At 47.8% G+C, this 25,184-nt stretch overlaps 9 protein-coding genes across 9 annotated transcripts; 7 read left to right on the top strand and 2 right to left on the bottom strand.

Moving 5' to 3' along the window:
- Positions 1–419: 419 nt before the first annotated feature.
- ANOM_006506 (short chain dehydrogenase/reductase) lies at positions 420–1,459 on the top strand (the record flags this gene model as incomplete). Its single annotated transcript, XM_015551762.1, has 3 exons — positions 420–843; positions 906–1,246; positions 1,313–1,459. 3 exons carry the CDS (start codon positions 420–422, stop codon positions 1,457–1,459), a joined length of 912 nt encoding a protein of 303 aa, XP_015406538.1.
- An 837-nt stretch (positions 1,460–2,296) lies between these two features.
- ANOM_006505 (MFS transporter) lies at positions 2,297–4,055 on the top strand (the record flags this gene model as incomplete). Its single annotated transcript, XM_015551761.1, has 3 exons — positions 2,297–2,554; positions 2,622–3,383; positions 3,441–4,055. 3 exons carry the CDS (start codon positions 2,297–2,299, stop codon positions 4,053–4,055), a joined length of 1,635 nt encoding a protein of 544 aa, XP_015406537.1.
- A 1,053-nt stretch (positions 4,056–5,108) lies between these two features.
- ANOM_006504 (uncharacterized protein) lies at positions 5,109–6,628 on the top strand (the record flags this gene model as incomplete). Its single annotated transcript, XM_015551760.1, has 2 exons — positions 5,109–5,463; positions 5,523–6,628. The coding sequence occupies 2 exons, from the start codon at positions 5,109–5,111 to the stop codon at positions 6,626–6,628; spliced, it is 1,461 nt and encodes a 486-aa protein (XP_015406536.1).
- A 1,592-nt stretch (positions 6,629–8,220) lies between these two features.
- On the top strand, positions 8,221–9,343 carry ANOM_006503 (putative sexual development protein (LsdA); the record flags this gene model as incomplete). Its single annotated transcript, XM_015551759.1, has 2 exons — positions 8,221–8,577; positions 8,633–9,343. 2 exons carry the CDS (start codon positions 8,221–8,223, stop codon positions 9,341–9,343), a joined length of 1,068 nt encoding a protein of 355 aa, XP_015406543.1.
- Positions 9,344–10,194: 851 nt separating this feature from the next.
- ANOM_006502 (polysaccharide lyase family 1 protein) lies at positions 10,195–11,394 on the bottom strand (the record flags this gene model as incomplete). The annotated part of the gene is made up of 2 exons (XM_015551758.1): positions 10,195–10,864; positions 10,919–11,394. 2 exons carry the CDS (start codon positions 11,392–11,394, stop codon positions 10,195–10,197), a joined length of 1,146 nt encoding a protein of 381 aa, XP_015406542.1.
- A 2,611-nt stretch (positions 11,395–14,005) lies between these two features.
- Positions 14,006–15,561, top strand: sdh2 (succinate dehydrogenase iron-sulfur protein subunit SDH2; the record flags this gene model as incomplete). The annotated part of the gene is made up of 4 exons (XM_015551757.1): positions 14,006–14,372; positions 14,436–14,691; positions 14,759–14,910; positions 14,973–15,561. Coding segments are annotated over 4 exons (939 nt in total), but the record flags the coding sequence as incomplete, so codon positions are not given.
- Positions 15,562–17,031: 1,470 nt separating this feature from the next.
- On the top strand, positions 17,032–18,988 carry ANOM_006500 (cytochrome P450; the record flags this gene model as incomplete). Its single annotated transcript, XM_015551756.1, has 7 exons — positions 17,032–17,443; positions 17,498–17,680; positions 17,730–18,064; positions 18,126–18,247; positions 18,303–18,586; positions 18,645–18,746; positions 18,801–18,988. The coding sequence occupies 7 exons, from the start codon at positions 17,032–17,034 to the stop codon at positions 18,986–18,988; spliced, it is 1,626 nt and encodes a 541-aa protein (XP_015406540.1).
- A 1,091-nt stretch (positions 18,989–20,079) lies between these two features.
- ANOM_006499 (putative C6 transcription factor) lies at positions 20,080–21,045 on the bottom strand (the record flags this gene model as incomplete). The annotated part of the gene is made up of 1 exon (XM_015551755.1): positions 20,080–21,045. The coding sequence occupies one exon, from the start codon at positions 21,043–21,045 to the stop codon at positions 20,080–20,082; it is 966 nt and encodes a 321-aa protein (XP_015406523.1).
- A 785-nt stretch (positions 21,046–21,830) lies between these two features.
- On the top strand, positions 21,831–24,494 carry ANOM_006498 (uncharacterized protein; the record flags this gene model as incomplete). Its single annotated transcript, XM_015551754.1, has 9 exons — positions 21,831–22,005; positions 22,055–22,303; positions 22,365–22,517; positions 22,699–22,930; positions 22,995–23,155; positions 23,215–23,475; positions 23,529–24,045; positions 24,106–24,256; positions 24,312–24,494. 9 exons carry the CDS (start codon positions 21,831–21,833, stop codon positions 24,492–24,494), a joined length of 2,082 nt encoding a protein of 693 aa, XP_015406524.1.
- Positions 24,495–25,184: the final 690 nt, after the last annotated feature.

Below are 25,184 nucleotides of genomic sequence, written 5' to 3'. Positions count from 1 at the left end.
ATTGATTAAGCCCCACCGGCTGCTAAGACCGGATCGGCGGTCTGTGTAGGACCTACCGGGTCTTTATAATTCTGAATACTATGAAAGGTATCATTTATTAGGAAGAACGCACCGTTTCAGCCAGAGATAGTAGTCTTTGGGCAACATGGAAGGTCCGTAATCGTAGCTAGCCACCGCTATCGAGTTGGGTGTGACCGATAAGATGCCATAGATGTGCTTGGATTATAAATGAGAGATATAAAATACAGACTAAGGTACATCAAGCAAAAATGAAGTTGTCTTGGTGGCTTTGAAAATCCCCGGTGGCTGAACCCCGCAGCTGATCACGCGTGTCAATGGCTAAACCCTAGGCTTAAACGGTTAAACCTAACCTCAACGACCTGGTAACATTCCGGCAAGACTCTAAACAGCGACGCACGATGCAACAAATCAGTCTCGACCCATCCCTTGTCTCTCAGGCATCTGGAAAGGTTGTACTTATCACTGGTGGCGCCAACGGTATCGGAGCAGTCACAGCCCAGCTCTTTAACGACAACGGCGCCAAAGTAGTGCTATCCGATCTGGAAGCAGGCCGGAATGCTGCAGAAAACCTTATACGAGGATTCCCCCACCCGGAAAATGCGTTATTCATGGCAGCTGATATCCTGAATTGGCAGCAGATGACTGCACTCTTCAAGCGCGCTGTGGAGCATTTCGGAGCTATTGGCATCGTCATCGCTAATGCGGGGACGATGGAATCGCTGCCTGTCTTAGACCTAAACGATGTAGATGTGGATGGAAATCTAAAGGAATCCACAGAGGGGTTTCGAGTAATTGACATTAATATTAAGGGGACTCTAAACAGTCGGTGCCCCCTATTGCTCGCCAGCGTGTCTAGTCCTGGTTCGTGTTAACTGTATCCTAAGCCTTGCGACTCGCTCTCCATCATATGAAAACCAAACAATCGCCGTCGGGATCTATTGTTCTCATGGCCTCAACGTCAGGATACTTTGGTGGCACGGGAGTAACGGCCTACGTAGCTTCTAAGCATGGCGTCGTTGGTCTGTTACGAGCGTCACAGAATGTCGCTCAGCAATATGGGGTTCGGGTCAATGCTGTCGCCCCTTTCTTTACGCCCACGCGAATTACTGCTGGGTTCGCGCACCGGTGGGTGGAAGCCGGGCTTGAGGCTAATACTCCCCAACGCGTGGCGGAGACTATTGCGTGCGTCGCGATGGATGAAAGTAGGAATGGGTCCAGTGTTCTTGTGAGTTTGAATATAAAGTTTTCCAGATTGAGACTTTTGCCTGTGGCAATACGCTGATTCTATCAGGTGGCTGGGAAATATCTCAGGGAAATGGAGCCTACAAAAACGGGGCTAGTCCCGCAGTGGATTGGTGAAGACGTTGCTGCATTTATGGCAAGGGCGATACGTTTCTTTATGGACATAGGGGGTTATGTATTGCCCAAGTTTAATTAGATGGCTGTGGGCTATGCCGTTAGTGGTCGGAAATGGCGAGCTGAACCGAATCAATGTCTCGGAACAGGCCTGTATGCTGCACCCCCATCATTCTGCGATTTTCCTTTCTTGGGATGATCTGCAGCAATAGAACAGTGAGGCGGGGCCCCATAGTGGGTGTCTTGTCTTACCCTACAGCCTTAAACCTACACAGCTCACCATAGGTTCCTTATACAGAGTACTGCCTAAGGACCTTTCCAACGATGAGTCGCACAGCTACAAGAGTACTTCACCAGGATTCAAGCGTCGCCTGACTCCCCGCCACCCTGGAAGGGCTTCATTCCAAGCACATGTCGCCCGACTCAATAAGTGACTGAACACGGAGAGTTCCAGATCACCCGGGTAGCTCTCCAGCTGGAGCACAACTCTTAAATCCTATCCTGTGCTCCCTGTGACATCGTTCACATACCAGATGGCTATTTACCCAATCAAAACCCGTGGGTGTGAGGTGTAACGGCGAAACTCCATGACTGGAATGTAGGACTTCGATGATCGGCGCTGATCAGCAAGCTTTATCCCCCATAGAAGCCCCGAGCCTACGTATCATATATGTTCTCACTTTTCACCATAGTAAATGTCCCGATATTGATATCCCTTGCGTGCATGCTTCCCCGCCTCCTCAGCTCATATGGATTCTATAAAGGTACTGATGTGCGTGACGACATACCGGAAAGAAAATTTCTCCTTTCTTCTTGCTCTTGCTACACTTTCGGTCCAACTTCCCTAGATACTGTGTGTACGCTGTGTGGTGCTAGATTTCTTGCCATATAGTGTTCGTTTTACGGCCTTTTACACCCAATGGGCGCGGAGTCCAAAATCCTGTACCACACGGATAATGAATCCGCATCGAATGCCTACCGGGAAAATAGCCAGCAATGTTTGATTGCTACCCACGCTACAGACTTCGCCACGGCCACCCAATACACCTACCGAGAGGATAACACGAGCCAACCAGAATGGATGCCGGGCGTGAAAGAGTGGCTTGTCACAACATGCATATCGATTCTAGTGATGATGGACGCGTTTAATACAACGGTGGTTATTCCTTTGATGCCAGTATGTATGTCTACAGAAGCACAAATCAATCCATGGGGCTTCAAAATCTGACATGGATTTGTTGTAGGGGTTCTCAAGTATCTTTCAGCAACCTCTTGAAAGCGTCTTCTGGATTAACACGTCCTACCTTATTGGCAACGCGTCCGGGCAAGGTCTCTTCGCCATGTTGGCGGAGGTACTTGGCCATGGACCTATCCTACTTACGTCTGCTGTTCTCGCGACAACTGGGACAGGTATATGCGGTGGCTCTTTGAGTCTGTCTGTGCTGATAGCGGGTCGATTCATACAAGGATTTGGCGGAGGAGGAGTGATGGGGGTTTCGCTGTTAATCGTTGCAGAGCATATTCCCAAGTCGCATCAAGTCCAGTTTTCGACCTACATCTTCCGCGCCCAAATGATCGGTATGGTGATTGGCTCAGTTGCTGGCGGGGTATACCATGACTATACGAACTATATTTGGGCTTTCTATTCCAGCTTCGTGTTTTGCGCAATGGGCCTCTTGGTGATCCCATTTGCATTGGACCTGAGAGGACATGACCAAGAAAACAAGTTGAGCACTACGAGCAGGTTCCGTACTATGGACTGGATAGGTGCCATATTGACTCTTCTTGGCATGGGAACCTTACTTACTGGGATCGGGTGGGAGGGAACACAGAATGCCTTGGATAGCTGGCAAACGCTAGTGCCGATTTGTGTTGGTAGCATCTTTTTAATTGCCTTGGTTTTCCATCAGACGTTGTGGGCCATGCATCCAATGTTCAGTTTGAGGGTGTTTCGCGACCTCTCATCAACAATGCTGCAGACAGGCGGCTTCCTACATGGATTTATTGTAAGCCCCCTTGAGCTGGATCAGCCTCCTTGGAATGATAACAACTAACTAATTTAGTTATCCTCTCACCTCCATGTCCTGCCACTCTACCTCATCTTGGTGAAGTCGCTCAACACCACATTGATAGGGCTGAGCCTGGTTGCTCTCACCGGTGTAGCTGTACCTGCTCTCATGATCTCGGGCACAAGGCAGCTTTTCCGACGGCCACATATCTCCATTTGGATCAGCCGTATAGGCTGGTTGTTTACTATTACCGCAACGGGGTGTTCATTTTTACTGAATACGTCGATCCCAACATACGGTTGGGTTATCATCTTCCTGGTCGCTGGGTTGGGCTCTGCCCTCATCACACTCGGATACAACCTCTGCATCCATGTAAATAATCTGAAGTACCACCCAGGACAAGAAACCCGCGAAAGCGCAAAGGTATCCACAACATCGATACTGATATACTCGATTCTACGCACATGGGGCATGTGCATCGCCATCCCCATTAGCGGAACCATCATATTTAACTATCTATCCTCCAAAGACATCCTTGACATGTCACTTGGGTCGCCCCAGGAAGGAAAAGACGCCTTTTCCGACGCGCTTCAAGTGCTTTGGAAAGTTTACACGGTAATTGCCGCACTGGGAGGAATGTCGTCTCTGTTTATTCGGTCTGCAAGTTGAGCGCAAGCTTCGGTCTATCTTAATTATGTAATATAATAATAGCTTAATGATATCCCTAACATGTGGTCAAATATACACGCGACACATCTCATGCCTTGATATCTGTAACCGTCTTGCGAAGCAACCACTCAAGCGCCAGAGAGCGAAGAGAACAGGCGTCAATTGTTCGCTCTGCTTCAGTGGGCCAGGGCCAATCAGACTTGACCGTCGTTACATGGGTTACTCGTACTAGTAGTTAGTTGGCGTGCAGCGGATGTGTCCGCGCCGATCGCGCTCTTCGTTCTCTGTCCCATTAAGGTTATGGGTAGTCCACCGCACCTTATTTCTATCCTGGACCCCGTGCCAGTCATACCCTACCTCACCTCTGTTACAATTTAAGAGAGAAAAAATCCGAGAAAGAAAAATAAACAAGACCACACACCCAATTAATACCAAAGTATACTAATCACCTAGTATTTTTTTTTAAAAAAAACAGAAAAGGAAGACCATTCGCAACCCGCCAAACCAGCATGCCCGTCTCCACAAAAACCTCAAACACGATTTGCCCAAAACCCTTGGCAACGAGACATGCGTGGCCCGACTTGCCTTACCGCAAGAACACACCACGTACGATGAGTTGTATATTGCAGCGTACCCGGCCAAAAATAGCTTAGCTGGTCCTGTCCCCTTTTTCCCTCTTGCCTTGTTTTTGACTTTTGGGTGCAGTAATCAGCCTCGTGCGCGACGCCCTTTGGGCACCCATTACCTCTACTGTGGCTTGTGGGTTGTGCCTGAGCTTGCGATTTATGATATATTAGATTTTGGAGTCTCTTTCGTCTCTATTGTTTTGGCTCTTGCTTGAGTGTTTTGTTTTGATGAGACGTCTGTCGACTTGCACTGATTTTCTTTGGGGTTTTTATTTATTTTATCTTCTCTTGTAGTATTAATCTTTGGTTTATATTCAACCACTACTTCGCTTCTACTACTCTTCTCTTCTTATCAACTTTGACAGTTGATTTGACTGCCTACCATTATCTACAACTAGTTAATCCCCAACAAACCATCAAACATCACATGGCAAACCCAACATCCACCCTCCTAACAACACCACCCCCCTTCTTCACAACAACCCTCCAACTCCTCACCTTCCTGCTTATCCTCTCTATCGTCGGCAAAAGAACCACCACCCTCGTCCTGGCCTCGGTCTTCACCCTCTGGTTCAAGACCAGGTTCACCCTGTACCAGGACTCTGTCGAAGAGCGGCGGACTACTCGGCGGGAACGAGAGCGCCAGCGCCGGAGACAGGAGGTTCGGGATATTTCGACGAGGATTGTAGAGCAGGTTCTTAGGGAGTCTGGGACACCCGGTTGGGGGAATGAGGGGGTGCAGGTTGGGGAGGTGAAGATGGTTAATGGGGTCGATGAGGAGGGTATGGTTCTGGACTGTGTGGAGGGGGGTTGGCCGAGGAGGGTTTGGCTGAGGAGATAGAGACTGAGAAGGGATTTGGGGATCTTGACGGGGGGGTTGTTGTTGGTGTGGAGGCTTTTCAGGTTGGGGGTTCTTTGGGTGAGGATGAGGTTTCTGTGGGGGTTGGGGAGGTTGAGGAGTTGAAGGGTGAGGGATATGGAGAGGTTGTGGAGGGGAGGTGGGAGCAAGATGGGGATGAAGTGGAGGTCTGTGAGGAGCCTGTTGGGCAGGAGGCAATAGATGAGAAGGTGGAGGTTGATGTGGTTGAGGAGAAAGCGGATGAGGGCATTTCTACACAGTGGATTGAGGATATCACTGATAATCAAGAAGAGAAGCAGGTGGTTCAGGACGAGAACCAGAAGATTGCACAGCTGGAAGAGGTGAAGCAGGAGGAACCCCAGTGGGAAGAAACGAAGCCAGACAGCACAACATGGGAAGAAGAGACACAGACGAGCGCAACATGGGCAGACGAGGAGAAGCAAGAGAAGCCCATTGAGGAAGAGAAGGAAGCCGCCACTGAAGTCATTTCCAAAGCCAGTGAGAGCCACGAACAGCCCGAGCCTGAGAAGGAAGTCAAGAAGCCTGAGCCAAAGCCAGTCGAGGCAAAGCCCGCCGGGCTATCTCAATCCCGCTGGAGCAATTCCTTGTCCGGCTCGAAAAAGGTCCTCGACCCACGAGCGACCACTTTCCAGCCAACGGAATTTAAATCCAGCGCGAAAAGCCAATACCAATTCTCCCTTCCCACGACGACTCGTCCTCAGTCGTCCACGCCACTCGCCTATAGTTCCCTCGGCGTGCTGGCATCCTCAAGCAGCTCTCCCTTGTCTGCTTACTCCCCGCCGAGCATCTTCAGCTCCATGGGGAGAAGTACACAGAGCTCAACCCCGTCCTACGGCGATTACTCTCACAGCCCTTCATATAGCTACAACTACGCGACTACGTCCTCCTATGGGAACTCACCATCCTATGCGACTTCATCCTATACAAACTCATCCAGCTATGCGAATACGTCTTCTTACGCAAATACTCCCCCATATGGGAATACTTCTTCTTATGGAAATTCGCCTTACAGTTGTTACACTCCGAGTCCTTACTACAGCAGCTATAACTATGCTTCCGCGAGCTGAAGTTGAGGATGACCAAAATTGCCGAAAATTGAAAGCAGTAGAATATTGGCCGTTGGCTGGGGGTCCTGTGACACCGGTAGAAAAATGGAAAAGATAAAAAAGGCCCGCGATTACTTCTTTTTCTTGTCGCTTATTTATTGGTTCACTTTCTGTCTTGTGATTAAGCGTTTCTTGCGTGATTCTCCTTAATTTTTTTTTTTTTTCCTTTTTTATTTTCTCCATTTGCATCCTTGCTGCTTTAGCGACTAGCGTGTTGTTATACACTTTCCTTTTTAGACATTTGTATGTACAACTTCTAGCTCTTCATACTGGACTGGTCATATTTCAATACGCTTTATGGTACCCATGCCAAAGATTCGCTGAATCACACATTCGCTTAGAGTAATCTTACCGCGCATGAGTTACCATACAGAGGTCTGACAGGCAACAATTCATGAGCTCATTAGCATGACGCCAGGATGAGCCACTGAAGCGCCTACAAGAAAAAGGACAATGATCCAATTGGAATAACCAGTATATTGATCGTTGCTAACAATTTATGTTAGGCAGCCGATTTCCTATAAGTAACATCAAAGCATTCCACTAAAGGGAATATGCGTAATACATGATATGATAGTGACCAAATCCTTCTCGCTTGAGCAGCTGAAGCAACACCCGTTAACATGAGCTTTCAAACATGAGCCTTCAGAAAGGCAGGGTGTGTCAAATAAGTAAAAATGACAAAATACAAACACATGCAGACAAGATATTCAATCGCCAGTGTCCTTAGGATCACTTCGTGTAGTTCACTCTTCCAGTTGTCATGAAGGAAGGATAGGGGGTGGGTACCCTTCTCAATCCGTAAGTCTCAGTCTCAGATTCCATCTCCAAAATGGGCTCCATCTTCAGAACCGACTTCATCTTTAGAGCGGGCTTTATCTCAATGTAGTAAGGTGTGGGTACTCTCTCCAAGGGACATCCAAAGCTCTCAGCGTCAGACTCTGAAGAGGACATTTCCTCAAGAACAGGCTCTCGGACCTTCTTGATCTTCGATGCAAGTCTCTTGAGCTTAGCGAGCAGATTTTGGATTTTGTTTCCCTGTGCCATGGCAGGAGTGTTTATCCTGAGTAAACTGAGAGATGTGTAAAAATGTGTGAGTGTGAGTGTGTGTAGTTTTGTGTAGGGGGAGATGGTGGAGAGGGAAAGATCGAGAGAAGGCAGGGGATTTAAAGGTTCTCATGCTAGGCATCCTATTGCACTGTGACCTCATAAGCCCTGACTTTTACCAAGGGAGAGAAATGAGAATCTGGAGAGAAGGAGACTATATGACGTACGTGTATGCTTCATTATGAAGGCATACAGCATACACGCTTTGCGCTCATACTTGTAGGATTCAGGAGCTTCATTTCTTTCTAAATGCTGTATGCAGACTAGGTAGCCTAAACTACACGTTAAATTCTGCTGTGTAACTCGGAGTTTCTCTTCCCCTCTATTTAGTCGCACGACCATTGACAGTAGCAAACATTCATCTGGTCTTATACTCTAGACTGTCCTGTTGTTCGATTCAGTCACAGCAATCTCAAGGAGTCATCATTCGCTTACCCTACGTCAAAATGCGACTCAATGTTCACATCATCATCGTTTGGGCCGCTGTGGTATCCCATAGTCTCGCAATTCCAAGTATCTGGCCCCGTGATATACCCCTTCCTGATGGCATGCCAAATCCCAGTGAACAGCAGCTGAAGAAAATCCAGCTAAGAGCACATGGCACTCTACCAAACACGCCCCTCCCATCGAAGATCAGCAAGAATGGAATCATAAATCTCCAGCTGATAGCGTTCAATGAGCTGTTTGAAGTCGCCTTCTTCAACGAATTACTCCTGAACATCACGAAGAACGTACCCGGCTATCAGATTCCAAATCCCAAGAAACGAGATTTCATAATCGGCGCCCTGGTAGCCATCCTCGCTGTGAGTAGCATTCATACTAGCGCATGCGATAACATTTCCTAACAAACCCTTCCAGCAAGAGGAACTTCACGCCTTAACCGCCAACCAAGGCCTCGAGCACTTCAAGATAGAGCCAATCCAACCATGCCGATATCATTTTCCCGTCTCAGACTTCGACGCAGCCATCGCTCTAGCAGCTACCTTCACCGATCTTGTCATCGCCACATTACAAGACGTGATCGTGCGATTCGCAGACAATAGCGACGTCGACCTCACGCGAGTCATCGCCGCAACGATCGGCAACGAAGGAGAACAACAAGGCTGGTTCCGAGTCAACCAGGGCAAAATCCCCAGCGAACTTCCGACGCTCACAACCGGCGATGTGAATTTCGCCTTCACAGCTATTCAAGCCTTTACAATTCCAAGATCTTATCCTAAGCTAGATAATATCACGTTGACGACGTTCAAACCGCTGGACATTATCATGCCGCCGGAGCCGAAGACGCAATTTATTTTCGTCAGTTGGGAATCGGAGCACGAGGTTAAGGGAGACAAGCTGTGGTTGACTTATATCAATCAATTGAACGTTCCCATTGTTGAGACGCTAAAGGTTGTGTCGTATAAGGATGGTAAAAAGGTTGTCGCGAAGGCTCTCTTCCCTTACGATGAGAATCTGCTGAACGGGTTGACTATCGCCGCTGTGACGAACAGTGCTGGCCCTTTCGCTGGTGTTAATGACGTTGCTCAGGCGACACTCTTTGGGCCTGGTTTGATCATTGTTAATTAGTTTCGTCTTGGTAGCGCTTGCCGTAGGTAGCGTTGTTCGTAGTTCATGTCATGGGTGCCGTGAGCTGTCGAAAAAAGATGATACTGGCGCTTTCCACGTCCGACATTTTATGCATAGTCTATTGATTGAACATCTCACAGCAAACAGAAGTGCATGCACGTTGTATTTAGGATAGGAGGCGTTTCATGTAGAGGCGGATCGGCAAGATCGTCGGCATTACGCGTACAGGTGTGAGAGCAGAGAACATGTGGGCCTGGGGTTTTGTTCGTACATCCTTTCCTCTTGAGGTTATATTGTCGATCTTATATTGACCTGACAGTTCCACCGCCGACGATCATGGATCCTGTGTAGCCCTAGTCGATCGTAGTAACACTGTGGAGATATATGGGGTATCTATATTAATGCTTTTGACGACCTTCCAACTAATTTTGCGGCGATATGTATTATCTCTAGACCGGAGAATGATACTCTATCTTATAGGTTCATGTTATTTACGTTCAAGCTGTGGGAAATACCGTCATGATAAGCTGCCAAATTAATGTTATACAGCATATCACTGTTTAAGGACGGAAGGGACTTGAAGCGAACTAAATTCACAAATGCTAGTAAAATCATTTTATGGCGACTCTGAGAAACAGGGTCATGCTCGACAAGGCAATTCCTCATGCTGGTCACGCCGTACGTTTCTAGATGTCATAAAACCAATGCAAAGATTCAAGCCAAGTCTATAATATTGTAGCTTGCTAAGGTATTAAAAAGAAGTAGATACACGAAGATTAATTATCATCCCCAAACCCTTCAACATTCTCACCCACACCCATTGTTTAGATACTAATCTCTTGATCAATGATCTAGAGCTTACCCTGACCAGCGTTGGCCATGACCCACCGGGGGATGTTCTGAGCAAGGTGAGAACCGGCGATGTTCTTGCCAGCGAACTTCGAGATGACGGCGGTATCAGCCTGGCTGAAGGAGCCGGAGCTGCCGAAAGCGTTGATCTGGCAAGCACGGCCAAAGACGGACTTGCACTGCTCGTTGGTGGTGGCATCGGGGGCGCTGAAGAGCTGGCCGCTGATGGGGGACTCAACGGGAGCGTCGACGTTCTGGAAAGCGTTACCCTCGGCGAGGACGTAGCCACCGGAACCGATCTCGAAGGCGTGGCCCTCGATGTTGTGGAAGTAGTTGTTGACGGCGTGGAGGAGGGTGTTGCCCTGGACCTTGGGCATACGGCCGGAGGTGTAGTAGAAGTAGTTGCCCTTCATGGTAACCATGTCGTTGGAGCCGGTCAGGTAGACACCCCAGTAGTGGTGGCCGTTGCAGGTAGCGGAGTAGTCGGTGCGACCGTCGATGAGGGAGTTGGAGATGGTGACACGGTTGTCAGCCTGGGTACCGAGGACAATGTGCTGACGGGCGATACGGGCAGTGGTAACGTGGTCGATCCAGACAAGGTCGGCCTCGTTCAGAGTGATGGCATCACCGCCCCAGACGTACTGGGGGTTGATGTCAGTGATAGCAACGTTCCTGTGTCGCGGATTAGTATGGGTTGTAGAGGGCTCAAGATCTGAAAAGACCTACTGGATGATGACGTTCTTGGCGCCACTGACGATACGGAGACCACGGCCCTTGATGACACCGGCACTACCCTGACCGACGAGGGACTTGTTGGAGTTGATGGTGATACCAAGAACACCGGCCTTATTGTAGGTGATGCTGCTCACTTTAGGAGCGTTAGGCTCGTAGTTGTTGCACCAGTTGTCCTTGTTGATGGCAAGCTGGCAACCGGAGGCAGTACCCCAGGGAGCGCAGCCCGAGCTCGTCTCGGTGCCCTCGGTGTTGGTGAAGTCGAAGGTCTTGGTGAGGATGATAACGCGCGGCTGGCTATCACCGAGGTATGAGACCAGCTCATCGGTAGTGGAAGGGTAAACGGGGGTAGCGCTGCCACCACCAGTGACGCCCTGGGCGAAACCCTCAGCAGCACCAGAAACGCCGGCGGCGCTAACAGCGCTGGCGAGCGCAGCCGCAGCCGCGGCGATGAAAGACGCGTACTTCATGTTCGAAAGAAAGACAAATGAAAAGAAAGGAAGGACTAAAAAGTGGATGATAAAGAAGGAATGGTTTGATACTGCGGAATAACAGAGCGAAGGTCCCCAGCTTTATATGTAGGAGCTCTATCACTCGGTGGAGCTAGGAAAAGCAACACCCTTTTGATCATATTATGTTTCTAGAATGGGACTAAGCGGAGACTAGACATGAAACGTCCGACCAACTTCATTCCGGTGCTGCAAAGTAAAACTTTGTCCCAGTCTGCTGGGGCACAAAATGCCTGAGTAATCTTATATCGAGTGATCCATTCGGCCCACCGAAGGTAGCAGGGCTCCACTTCTTTATCGGTCCGTTACAGATCATTGGAAGCCAGTAGAGTTAGAGGCACGAACTCTACTTGATCCATCCCTATCCATGTTCCCCTGAATGGAGAATCTTGAGATACACCAACCAAGGTGGCCAAGACTGGGCGTTGAAGCTATTTGGTGGAGGGTCATTAATGGTGTTTCACGATTGCCACTTCGGCTTTCTTAGTCTGGTAGTCTAAAAGTCTTAGTCTCGGACGACACAGAATCTATACTCACTATGGAGCAGTTTCTCCGTCTTGGCATTTGATTTCTAAAGCAGCCGGAGATCTACCGAAACCACGTTTTCAGGTGGCATTGCGTATAGAGAACCCTTGAGACGTGATGCAGTACATTCATACCGCATACCTGAATTAGGGTTGAGATCAGCATTGCCCCGTGCAGTTGATCAACACGTTTAAGCTCTTCTTTCTTCCTTCCTCAGCATTAGCTTTTCGCTTTTTGCGACATGCTGCTGATGCAAAGGTGGTTCATTTCTACCTTCTATAAGGTCCCCTTGCCATAATCACTCTAATATCTTTTGAGAATGGTGCTCGGGGCGACGGAGCAATATCTACTTTTGTGTTGGGGACAATGGACATCCCTCAGAAAATGCTGTGAAATCGGTCCACAGTGGGCCGCTAGGGTTTTCGGTTCCTGACGATATCAGATCCGCTGCATCCGCATCAACAACGCTTTGAAAAGCTTTCTGATAATAAAGCCTTGAAAATAAATTCAGACACGGGTAAATTCCGAGCTATCTGTGTACCATGTAGCTCTTAGGGTAACGGCAATACCTTTCAAGAGCGTGGTGGGCAAGCACAAATTTATCGACACACCACACCACATGCGGCCAAAACCGGAGTACCTTGTCACTACGCATCTCAAATGCTACAGTTAATTTGACTTAGGGGTTATCGGCATATCTCCCATGTTGTAAACCTTCGGCATATGAAGGCCTGCCTGGATTACTTGCTATTCAGCCTCCATTAGCATTCATCTTGGCTCCCCTAATCCCGTTGAGAAGCTCCATTCTGTCTAGAGCGCTGACAGCACTGTTTTAAAAGGCCGATCCACAGGTAATAATAGAGTGCCAAACGCTTTCAATGACATTAAAGAGCTTTCAAAGTAAAACAGCAGCTTATGGACTAGTGAAAGGTAATCACTGCTGTACACTCAGTGGGTTCATTTTCTCAGGAACGCGCTTCACTCAAATATCCAGTCAGACATAACTAGTCCATGTTGATATACATGCCGACTTGCTACATTCTTGCTCTTTCGAGGAAATGGCCATAATAGTTATCATTCGTCCATAGGCGGGAACATTCATAGGTTTTTTCAGCGCTCGCTATACTGATGTGAATGGGTCTTTCTCTTCTCCGGGGAGAATCATTCCTTTCATTGAACAAAAAATAACACCCCGTGGAGCAGGAGTTAAGTCGATCTTTCTTTGTACCAAAAAGAAGCAGCCTTCAAGCTCGTAATAATCTCGAATGTCAGGCCGCTTTCAGAGATGAGACAGTGTCCCAGCGGGCTAGCGTATAGTAGATTAGTCGCCACAATCAGCTGATCCTATTTGACTCCAGACAAGTCAATTAATTAAAGGGGTGAGAGAATACGATAGTCTCTTTTAGTGCCAAAGAAAAGAATGTTCCGCAGTCCGCAGCTGGGTAGGAGTGGTATATGAATATCAACCCACTTGCAATCTTGTCCAGCAGAAGTAAATACTCCAACAAGGGGCGATTAACAGTCTCTTATTCGAGCTCGCTATGCTTCAGGTATCTGAACTGTGCGATGAGTATTTATTCGCATCAAGGGACAAGGACCACCCAATGATTGATCCAAACTTAGAAATCTGCGGGCTCTTCCGGTTTAGGAATAGTCCATAATCTGGAGAAGCCTTTATGCCTCAGGCGGCGGCTATATGCCTCAGGCGGCTGCCCATTCATGCCTCAACCTTCAGGGTCGAGACGGCAACTGGACTCGGTTCCGTTTCCCCTTTGGGTAAGCGGCAATTGGCAAAGGCAAATTCATTCGTGATGTAATAAGAACAGCAGAGGGATTGGAGAGAGTGTTCGGGGGGTTCTTGGTTGTATATACCTAGTTCTCTGGCCGATCGGTCACAAAGATTGATATAGTTGTTGATCGCAAGTAGTAATTCAGGTGTCTTGCTTCTCACGTGGGAAGAAGGGGAATTGAATTTCCCCAAAGAACGAGTGAAGATTCGCCGTGTATCCCCGACGCTTGCAATTAGCTTTTGCGTGATTGGCCCGTGGGCTGAGTCAGCCGTCTGCCGGCCGTCAAACCCGAGGTTACCTCTTGGGTAAAGCTCACAAACAGCATTCTCCAACTCCCTTCGACTTCATCTCGTCGCTGCCGCTGGCTGGCTGTTCATTTGGTTGACTTGACCGCCCCTCTCCTCTCTCTATTGACGACTGCTACCCTCTTTTCCTCCATCTTCTCCGCCTCTCCCCGCTTCTTATCCTATTTTCATCTCATTTCCTCTTTTTTGCGCGTCAAGTGTCCTTTCGCCCGCCATGGCTGCTCTTCGCTCAACTTCGCGCCTTGTCGCATCCTCGAAGCCTCTTTTCCGCCCGGCTGTCTTCGCTCGCTCCTATGCGACTGTCGACGCCGCTGCTCAGGTGAGCGGGACCGGTTATGCCAGTTCCAAAACTGTGCACGAATCTAAGACTTGAACTGCACAGGATCCCAACCCATCCGAGACGCCACGCACCAAGACTTTCCATGTCTACCGCTGGAATCCCGATCAGCCCACCGAGAAGCCCAAGATGCAGTCCTACTCTCTGGACCTCAACAAGACCGGACCCATGATGCTCGACGCCCTTATTCGCATCAAGAACGAGATGGACCCCACCCTGACCTTCCGGAGAAGTTGCCGTGAGGGTATCTGTGGAAGCTGTGCTATGAACATCGATGGTGTCAACACTCTCGCCTGCTTGTGTACGTAACTCGCCAACTTTGAAGTACGACGATGGAGGAATTGGGGTGTTGACTGTGCTATCTATAGGCCGCATTCCTACCGACACCGCGAAGGAGTCTCGCATCTACCCTCTGCCTCACACCTACGTTGTCAAGGATCTGGTACCCGATCTGACCCAGTTCTACAAGCAATACAAGTCGATCAAGCCTTACCTGCAGCGTGACACGAAGACCGAGGATGTAAGTCCCTACATCTATTACAGACCTCCGATTGATAGTAACCTGTTCTAACCCATATGTAGGGCCTTGAATACCGTCAAAGTCCCGAAGACCGCAAGAAGCTGGACGGTCTCTACGAATGCATTCTGTGTGCCTGCTGCTCCACCTCCTGCCCCTCGTACTGGTGGAACAGCGAGGAGTACCTCGGACCTGCTATCCTCCTCCAGTCGTACCGTTGGTTGGCCGATTCCCGTGACGAGAAGACCGCTGAGCGCAAGCACGCCCTGGATAACAGCATGAGCGTCTACCGTTGCCACACCATTCTTAACTGCTCGCGGACTTGCCCCAAGGGCCTGAACCCCGCCCGTGCTATTGCGGAGATCAAGAAGTTGATGGCTTCTCATTAAGGGGTAGTGGATAAAAAGTAAAGGAGTGTGTGTTATATATTCGGAGATATGTCTTCTTTGGTGGTTCTCTTTTGTATCCTTCCTTTTATTTTCCCTTGTTCTAGCTTTTATTCCCTCGGTTCTTGAGGCCGTCATGTCGCATGTTTCAATAGGTGTAAATTGTGAATATTTATTTTCAAAGCAACTGGCGATGAATAACCGTTTTAGAGGTGTACCTACGGGCAATTAATAATAAAAGCTGCATTCCTATTGGCAAGATGGGAAAGTGTTATGTCTCAATGGATTATATATGTTGTGGAAGAAACACCCGTTTTTGCCGATATTTGTACCGTAACTGCATGTGAAGGTTATGGATCGGCCCGCCGGAAAAATATATCTATCGGCAATTTTTCGGTGCAAAATGGACCGACTATATATATATCCGCGCTCTTTGCTCCTAGCGTTCGGGTTCAAACAAAACAACGAAACAACCATAATACCAATCATCATCATGGTAATAATAATACGAATGTCAGATTTCTCTGTACACAATGTTAAGCATCCTAAGCAGTGTAAATCTTACTATAACTATATATCGACTTAATATGCCCTAATTGACATGCAACTGATGTGGAACACTGAACCTGTCATTAGTCTCTGGGTGTGATCTCAATATGTGCCGAGAACCGGCCATTGACAGCCTATTAGATACATCATACACATTATCTGGGAATGTGATCTAGATGTCAGCCTGGTGGCGATGCACATTGCTGTTTCGATGTGCTAGATTGGTCTCAATGAGTAAATTTACTAAGAATATTAACGAACCAATCAGCAGCAACACGAAGTCCATGACACTTCTACTAGTAGGCTCATTTGGATTTGATAGGGGTCATGTGATATCTGGTTTATACCCCCGACGCTCCTTATGAATCTTTGAATACGGTCCATTGTACAGTCAACGTACAGTTCCTTTATGCGACAGACTTAGCAGTTTGAATGCTGGAACCGAAATATGTATTAGGCGAATGGCCATATGTGAATTCCCAGCCACGACTCTCAAGGGCGCTTTTGCTTACAGTTTACCACCAGTCTTCCACTCGCGACTAGTCTACCTCCACCTAACCTCCATTGTGGAAATGAGGGATTTCTGTATCGTCTAGTAATTTGCACCAAATCATATAAAATCGAAAACTTCAGTATTCATCGACTTCATAACTGTATGTACTCATTTCTCAAGCTAGCGTCTTGGCGGAGGACCCAGAATCAAGAGAAGAGTGGGAAGCAACGTGGCTGTACAGAGTACAAGAACCGTACTCAATCCCATTTCAATTATGCACAACTTCGTGAATTATATACTTAGCCTCTTTATATAGCTGCTATATCGTATTTTTTAGAGAGGTATAAATAGTTCTCTCGTCTTTACCGAATGATATTTTCTAACTATGACTCTCTTACTTTTATTTCAGCCCCCAAAGCTAGCGTCACTCCAGCTTCTTAACCAATTAGTAGTCACGAACCTGCTAAAGTAAGCAAGGGTATAGTTCACTAATTATGATTCGTGGTTGTTATCAAGTTTGCAAACCTTTCCACTTCTAAGCCCTCGTTAGGCCAGCCATATCAGGCCCTCCAAGCCCCGCTACTAAAGCCCTATTTCTTCGGACGAGCCTAGAGTAGTTGAAATATAAGTGATGTCCCTGTGATCCTCTTTCATAACACCTTAATCGAAGATCTTGGGTTCAGTCACTGTGAAAGCATGTTTTTGCGCTCGCTAAGCGCCCTGCCCGTTCTGGCGGGATTGAGTGGTGTCAGTGTTCACCATCTGCTATATCGTCATGGCGAATGGGATCTGAAGGGTGTTGATATGGTTATCTTCTATATTATTCTGACACTTGGCCTGATCGCGCTACAATGTTCATCAATCCTCCCTCCAACCGAAGTTCTACAACGGCCCAACTGGGCTTTGGATATCGTCAAGTATCATATCCTGGGTGTTTATACAAGCATGTTGCTTTATCGCGCAGCCTTCCATCGACTCAATCGGTTCCCTGGCCCGTTTCTTGCCCGACTTTCCAACCTCTACGTGACCTCGCTGGTCGCCAAGAAATTGCGTCTCTTTGAAGAAACCGAGAAGCTGCATGAGAAGTACGGTGATTATGTGCGCATAGGTCAGTGCTTGCCCAGTTTTACTTGTCCATCTGTTCATTAGCCGGCATGTACAGGTCCAACCGAGTTGTCAATTAGAGATCCCGCAGCTGTAAAGCTGATCTATGGCTCGTCTGCCAAGGTTTCCAAAGGTGTATGGTACACCTGCAGTGAGCCTCGGGTATCCCTCGAGACAGTCCGAGATAAGAAAGTGCATGCAATGCAGAGAAAAGTGTGGGACCATGGATTTAGCTCACAAGGTACGAAAAACTCATCGCTGTTAATATCACATAACTAAACCTTATATAGCGTTGGAAAATTACGAGCCGCGTCTCTCGTACTATGCGACCCAACTTGTTCATGCGATAGACAGCCACCTAGGCCAGTCTATGAATATGACGCAATGGTTCACCTATTTTTCATTTGATGTGATGGGTGATCTAGCATTCGGTAAGGGGTTTAACATGCTGGCAGAAGCCAAAGACCAATACTTCCTCACTCAGCTGCATGGCAATATGAAAGCGATCGGCCTTACTAGCCATCTGTCATGGATCTTTCCATTCTTTAAGAGAATTCCAGGGTTGAATGCTGGATATTTGAAAAACCTACAATGGCTCGGGGAGCAGGTGGATAGGAGAATCAAGGTGCGTGTTCCTCGGACCAATCAATATTCCTCAACTGGAGCTGAACCATTGTTGGAGACAGAATCCGCCTGACAGTCCGGATATCTTTTCATGGGTTCTTCAGGGATACGAAAAAGGCCCTAAGACCAAGCAAGATTATGCCAATCTTACTTGCGATGCCGAGCTCATTTGTGTTGCTGGAAGGTACAACCGCCCGAAACCAAAGGACGAGGATGCATTTAACTGATCAGGGTTATAGCGACACGACATCTGCCACAATGATCAATATGTTCTTCCACTTTGCAAAAGACCAAGCTCTCTATAAGACTCTTCAGGCAGAGCTGGATGAACTGAAAGATTTGACACAGGAGAGCCTTAAAAAAGTTAAGCTGCTCGAGGCAGTGATCAATGAGACTCTTCGCTTGCATCCAGCTGTACCTTCTGGTCTTCAGCGATTAACTCCACCGGAAGGTCTACAAATAAATGACACCTATATCCCGGGAGACGTCACAGTTTGTATACCCATGCATGCGTTATTTAGAGGTGAGTGGATCTCTTCTACAGAGATATTACTATAACGAGAGTGTTTGACGGCGGCCAGATGAACGTGCATTTGCACAACCGACCGAGTTCATTCCTGAAAGATGGACTACCAGACCTGAGCTCGTCAAAGACCCATCGGCATTTTTCCCTTTTGGAGGAGGTATTGATCATCTATACTTTCCGAAATGAATGCACTGCTGACTTGAATCTTTAGGGTCTTATGTCTGTGCAGGAAAACAGCTTGCCATGATGGAAATTCGCCGAGTGATTGCAGAGATATTAACGCGGTATAATGTTACCTTTGCACCTGATCATAGTGATGATGCCTTCCTAGATGACACGGTTGATGCCTTTACGGCCGTCCCTGGTCCTGTGAAATTGATCTTCAAGAAAAGGCAGTGACCAGGGTGGCACCTCCCTCCGCCGCCAGTATGAATCTATCTACATTATATCCAACCTACCCATAGCTTTATTATCGACGAGGTTTTTCATTGATAAAGCAAGTACAACAGACTGACAGACACTGAGATTGGGTGCACCATGCTTTAATCTAGGGAACTGGTGGGTACGCAAGCCGGGCTTTCTCGCATCTGTAGAGCTTGGATAGGGTGTCATCTTGGTATGGGCCGCGTCACCACAGCTTTGCCAGAATCGCGAGTATTATGCATTTGTAACAATTCTTTTGCATTGACTGAGCAACGATGCTTGTTTTCCGTTTAAGCCATCCTTTGTTGTTTGAGGATATCTTCATGTTTTAAGACTCTGCAGGGTTACATTGGCTCGTCTGCGGATAAGGGAATAGCCGGGCCTGGAAAGGTCACCATTGGCCCCATGTTCGGCAGCTTGGGTCGAATCTCAGTAGTAACCACGTGTAAGCGAATGGAATATTGCATAACTATATCTTGAAACGACCTGAATATGTATCATTCCTGCAGGCCTTGTGCTAGTTATCTTGGTGCAAGCTGAAACGAGATGCAGGTGCCATCTCGGCGGAGGATGCTCTTGGTAATCCATATATTCTTAGGACCGTTATCGCTGTGTGAATCGATTCTCAAGGGACTCGCATGAAGCTCATTAATTTGTCAGATAGGATGAGAACAATACATTATTCATCGTTGAAACATGTGACTGTCAGGCGTTACATGAGTACAGCCGGCAGTGTGTTGAATCCTGACCACCTGTATGCCGTTGGAATGACATATGGTGTTGCCTGGCGTGACAACTGGATTATCTCATGCGCGGCGGCTGGAATGCAATATAGGTTTCTCTGGTACAGATTTAGCGGCTGTACTCGATCAAGAATCACCATGGAGGGCTGTTAATGCACCCTTCAGCGTGCTTGTCAAGGTCGAAAGTGCCATACCTCAGAAGTATTGGGGATCATGCAGGGGGGAATCAATCACAATACGGAGAAATAAATTCAAATTCTTGAGTTTGGCCATTTCCCGCGAATCAAAATCAGAAACATCCATTTCCTGAGCAAATACGGGATATCACATAGGCGGAAGAAAGCCAATTTGCTCCATTGGCCATCGAATCCAAACACGATGTGTTGTACTGAGCTGGTCATAGATCTGCGACAGAAGATGACTACTCCAGCCTTTCATACACCACATCCACTCTAACTGATGCAGTAGAACGCAGAAGTAACCGAGAATTATCAAAGCCAAGGGTTCGTAGTTTTTTAGAAGTACCAGAAACTCATATGGCACACGTATTAGCCAGACAAAGACATCCGCTGTCTCAAGACGCAGGCCATGCTCCAAGCACATCGCGTACGATCGGTTCATTTCATCAAGTGTGCCAATATACATATGGACCATGTGTTGATCCTGGACCTCAGCCAGGATAAGTTGGCATAGTTCCTCTAGAACGTGATGTCGCTTGGTGGTTGTAAACTTCCGATGTTGAGCCCGTACGCTGAACATCGACGCCAATGGTCCCGTCTTGAGCGACTGGTCGGCAATGTCGAGGATGGTCCCGGTGCCTCGGATGAGCAGGAGCCAGTCTGCAATATTGTTGTTTTCCAAAAGGAAGAAGTTACCCAATTTGAGTGGTTTCGCACAACTGATGAAGGATAACAAGGCGGATAGGAGGAATAATGGAGCCGAGTTATCCGGGCCTATGTTTGCCATCTCGGGAGTAGCCAGCTTCAGTGCTGCTTCATGGTGAGTGTTCGCCTGTGTGATGTAGAACTGCATTTGCTCTGGACGCAGAACCGCCAAATGTAGGGCTGATATAGCTAAAATTGCTCGAAGAGTGTATGGTGCGGTAAACCCAATTCGAGGGACCTCGACTCGCCAGAATGTTTGCAAGAGTGGATGGAGCGAGAATGTGTAGGCGGTTGAAGTGGTATAATGGTGCAGTAGCTCCAAATCTGGGATATGCAATTCAGAGCTAGCGGTTGCCTGTAATTGGCTGCAATCACCTGGCGAACTCGAGTGGATCGCCCCGGGCATGCATAGGGGTGTTAGGGTCCGACTACGAGGCGATAGCTGGCTATCGGTTGAGGTTGAGCCCTTCGTCTGGGAGAAGGCAAAAGAACAGTCCACTTCATGCCTCCTGCAGTTGCCACAAGTCGGTTTCTCTTCCCCACACTATGGTTGGGTCAGCCGCTTCCCTATCACACGGTATGATCTGCACTCGGAGGCTGATGTACCTTGACCTTTCTTTGCTTACATTGCTGGCAACCGGTCCGTGACTTCTGATGGGATCGGCGCCCTTTCAATCCGGACCCGGTTCGCATACTCTTGGTGTCTTAAACTTGGGGGGGGGGAAATAGTTTTCAGCCTTCTTGCACGCTCACTCGTAGTCTTGCAGGCAGCTCGGCTATGGACTGAGGATATTGATATGCTAGTATTGGGCAAGTACGTTAGAGGCAGTCAACAAGACATGCCTAACGATATGGGTCGTTAAAGTCCGAAGCCGAATACGAACCCGACAAGCTTATTTCGGGACCCACTAGCTTGGGCCAATAGAATCGACTCCTTTGGATATCTACTTTTTGAACATAGTCATCGAGTTACAGAAATAAAAGTCGTTCGGTTTCAGGCCAAGACGCGATGAAGGCATAATCGACCGCTGTAACTCATATATTGGGAGCAGAATGCCGGGTCCATGTTCTTTTATTATTCTTTGTTCCTGTTGTTTCCTTACTTGGCAGACTTCGTCTGAACAGCAGACCCTGATCGACTTGCACGAGTTGAATCTTCACCCTACTTGAATCATCTTCGAACAAAAAGAGATGACCGTTAAGAAAGACATACCAATCGATGACAGTAATCAGGCACCGCATGACAGTTCCGATCCACCACCGGCATATTCGCCTCGGGCTTCGTCGATTGCTTCCTCTGAGGCCTCCTTGTGGACGGTGGAGCCGGATTTCGCACCTGATTTCACAAATATTTTCCAACAAGGGAGTGATTGCGCTACAGTTTGTGGTACTACTTCTATGGCTACGAAACTCAGAATGCCTGGATAGAATTGCTAACATTCTTTTTGCCATGCCCAAAGAAAATCAGCAGTTTATCACTGATCTAAGATCCGGTTCGCGTACATCGGCATTCATTCAAGCATTTCTGCGACCGAAAGCGCAACCACGGCTGATAAATCTGCAATCTGATTCACATGCCCTGCCAGAAGATGGCCTATCCGACAGACAACCACGATCGGAGCTCAGAGGAGCACCCTTGGACATTGTGATAATGGTCGTGGGAGGTAGAAACCCCACATGCTGTTCTGCCCATTTTGACTCATCACTAAATGAAGGATAAAACAGAGAATATCGAGCCGTTTGTTGCAGTTGGTGCTCGACTGCTTCGGGACTCACATCGGGTTCGGATTGCCGCGCATGCCTCATGTGAAACCTTGATAAAAGACCAAGGCCTTGACTTTTTCGCTATTAGCTACGATATGATCCATCCGCTGGCATGTACTTGGACCTATACTGCCCCGGAGAAACCAATTGACTGACAGTATTTACTAGAGTGACATACATAATGCTGGAGGGCGAGGTGGGCCTAGTAGGATGAACGAGGGTCCCGGTAGCATCAAGGGTTCACTATATCAAAGCTATCACAACTCGTGGAGAGCATGCATTGCGTCATACAAAGGCGAACGCCGACCTTTCCTCGCGGACGCGATTATTGCGAATCCACTGGCCCACGCGCATATACATTGTGCTGAGCGACTTTCAATTCCTCTGCATATCATGTCGACCGTGATTTGGAGTCCGACAAAGACGCTTCCCCATCCGCTGGCCCAGATAGAAGGGAGTGAAGCCATGGACCAAAGCATGACGAATATTCTATCTTATGCGCTCATCGAGGAGACTATCTGGAACACGTGAGTATACGATACTATAGGGGTTTGAGATTATTGTCCAGAACTAATGGAGTGGTGAGCTCAGCATCATTGAGCCCATAAACCGATTCCGGCAACATGTCTTAGGTCTTAACAGCATCTCATCAGCTACCGGTGGAAGACTCATACCCGACAACGATATTGCCCATACCTATTTCTGCCCTGAAGTACTTGTTTCAAGACCAAGTGATTGGGATAGTATGATTGGTATGCCAATTAATCCGTCCAGCTGTTGTGAAGATCGATCGATCGCTGATGGTGGGCAGATACGTCGGGCTATGTATTTACGGATGAGGAAGCGCAATATAGTCCGGCGAAAGACCTGAGCGACTTCATTCAGTCAAGCTCACCACCGATATACTTCATGGTGCAAGAACACACTATGGAAACCCCTGGTATGCTGGCACGAGCCATACAGGATGCCGTGGTAAAGCGTGGGCTTCGTGCCATACTGTCACAAGACTGCCGTGATATTTGTAGAATTTTAAACGACAACAACGTGTTCCTGGTTGATACTACCCCTCATGGTACGTATAACATAGAACTAGTCAGACAAACTCTAACGCAACTTAACATGCAGCATGGCTTCTGCCACGGGTTGCCGTCGTTGTCCACTCTGGAAGTACTGATCAGAGCGCACTGGCCTTACAATATGGAAAGCCAAGCGTGGTAATCCCGCATACAACGGAGTACGCTCTCCCCGAAAACGGAGCATTTTGCATTCCAAGCACACTAACACACATCCATAGTCAGCTATCAAGAGGTATAAGCCTGTCCTGTATTGGTGCAGCAGCAGCTCCGCTCACGAGTAACGTGCTTTCTTCCGACGCATTATACCAGGCACTAGAATTCTGCCTTCGTCCAGACATTCAAGAGTCAACTCGTGTTGTTCAAAGGCAGGTACATGATGAATCAGGTCTTGAGAGCGCCATTCAAGCATTTTATCGTTGGTTACCACCGCAGGTCCAGAAATGTGACATCACGAACCAGAACTTGGCTATGTATCAGATCTGGAATAGGCCATCGTCGAGGATCTCTCCCGAAGCAGCAACAGTTCTGCTGGAAGAGCGGCTCATAAAACAGACTGATATTGTGTTGTAAGCGTTTCCTTTGAAAGGTACCATGACATATTCACCTCTGATGGCGGAAATTTGTAGAATTACCCGCCAGGCTTATAATATCCAATGCGAAAGCTCAAGGCCTTTTAAGGATACTGCAAGGGATTATTGGAACGGGGCCACGACTGCCGCAAAGAATATCGCCATAGCCTCGGATCTGGTTAGCATGCTGCCCGGGATGCAACGCAAGGTAAGAACTTTTGTTAATTAGAAGGCCTTCTGTTTGAATAACTAAAATGCGGCAGAGCGACGAAAGAAGTGTAGAAAAGCCGAAGAGAAAGAACCTGGCCAAGGACGTTGGTACCGGTACGGCGAGATTCTTTGGAAACATCGCTCTGCTTCCCTTCACAAGTGAGCTTCTGCAACACCGTTTCTTATCTCCACGAATATCTTGCTTACTTATTATTCCATCTGAGGCACCGCACTGATTGTTAATACTGTTGCATATGGTGTGAAAGGGGCTAAGGGAGCCAAGCACTAGATAGAGAGAGCACTGTACCTGATACAGCTGCATCGTACGACGTATGAGACATTTCCGACCGTTTTATGGGATATGACCACTGAAAGTGTCTATACAGGAACCCGAGTTCCCGCAAAACGACAGCCCTCGCATTGAGGCGTACCAACCGCACCCATCCGCAAAGCAGGATTACGGTATAATAAACTGCACTACAGGACTGAGGAATCAAGTGAATCTAAATACAAGTGACTTCCCCACAAGTGAGGCAATCAAGAGATATACGCGCATGTTGTGTCTGAGCAACACTAACATACAACAGAACAAAGCATAGAGAATAAGCATAACGAACTACCGTCATCTGTCTTAATAAAAGAAATCATAGCTAGGGATGAAGAGCATGCTGAAGCTACCTGTCGCAGACACCTTGATCGCGGGTTCAAGAGTCCGATGCTCAAGAATCCGGACTTTAGGCGACTGGTGATTGATAAATACCAGAGTTGGGGGTCAACATAGACTACTGGACTGAAGATACTTTCTACATAAGTTTCTAAAAGATTCAAAGTTGCTCACTGCAGAGCGCATGGCTTTTTTACTACCATATCGTCCTATATAGTGATTGAACATCCTACGTATCAACAACCTTCGTACCCTCGCCCGG

Source organism: Aspergillus nomiae (assembly GCF_001204775.2).
Source record: "Aspergillus nomiae NRRL 13137 chromosome Unknown contig00149, whole genome shotgun sequence".
In the NCBI taxonomy this organism is placed as follows: Eukaryota; Fungi; Ascomycota; class Eurotiomycetes; order Eurotiales; family Aspergillaceae; genus Aspergillus; species Aspergillus nomiae.
The sequence above is the reverse complement of the archived record's forward strand: the minus strand, read 5'-3'. Positions and strand labels throughout refer to the sequence as shown.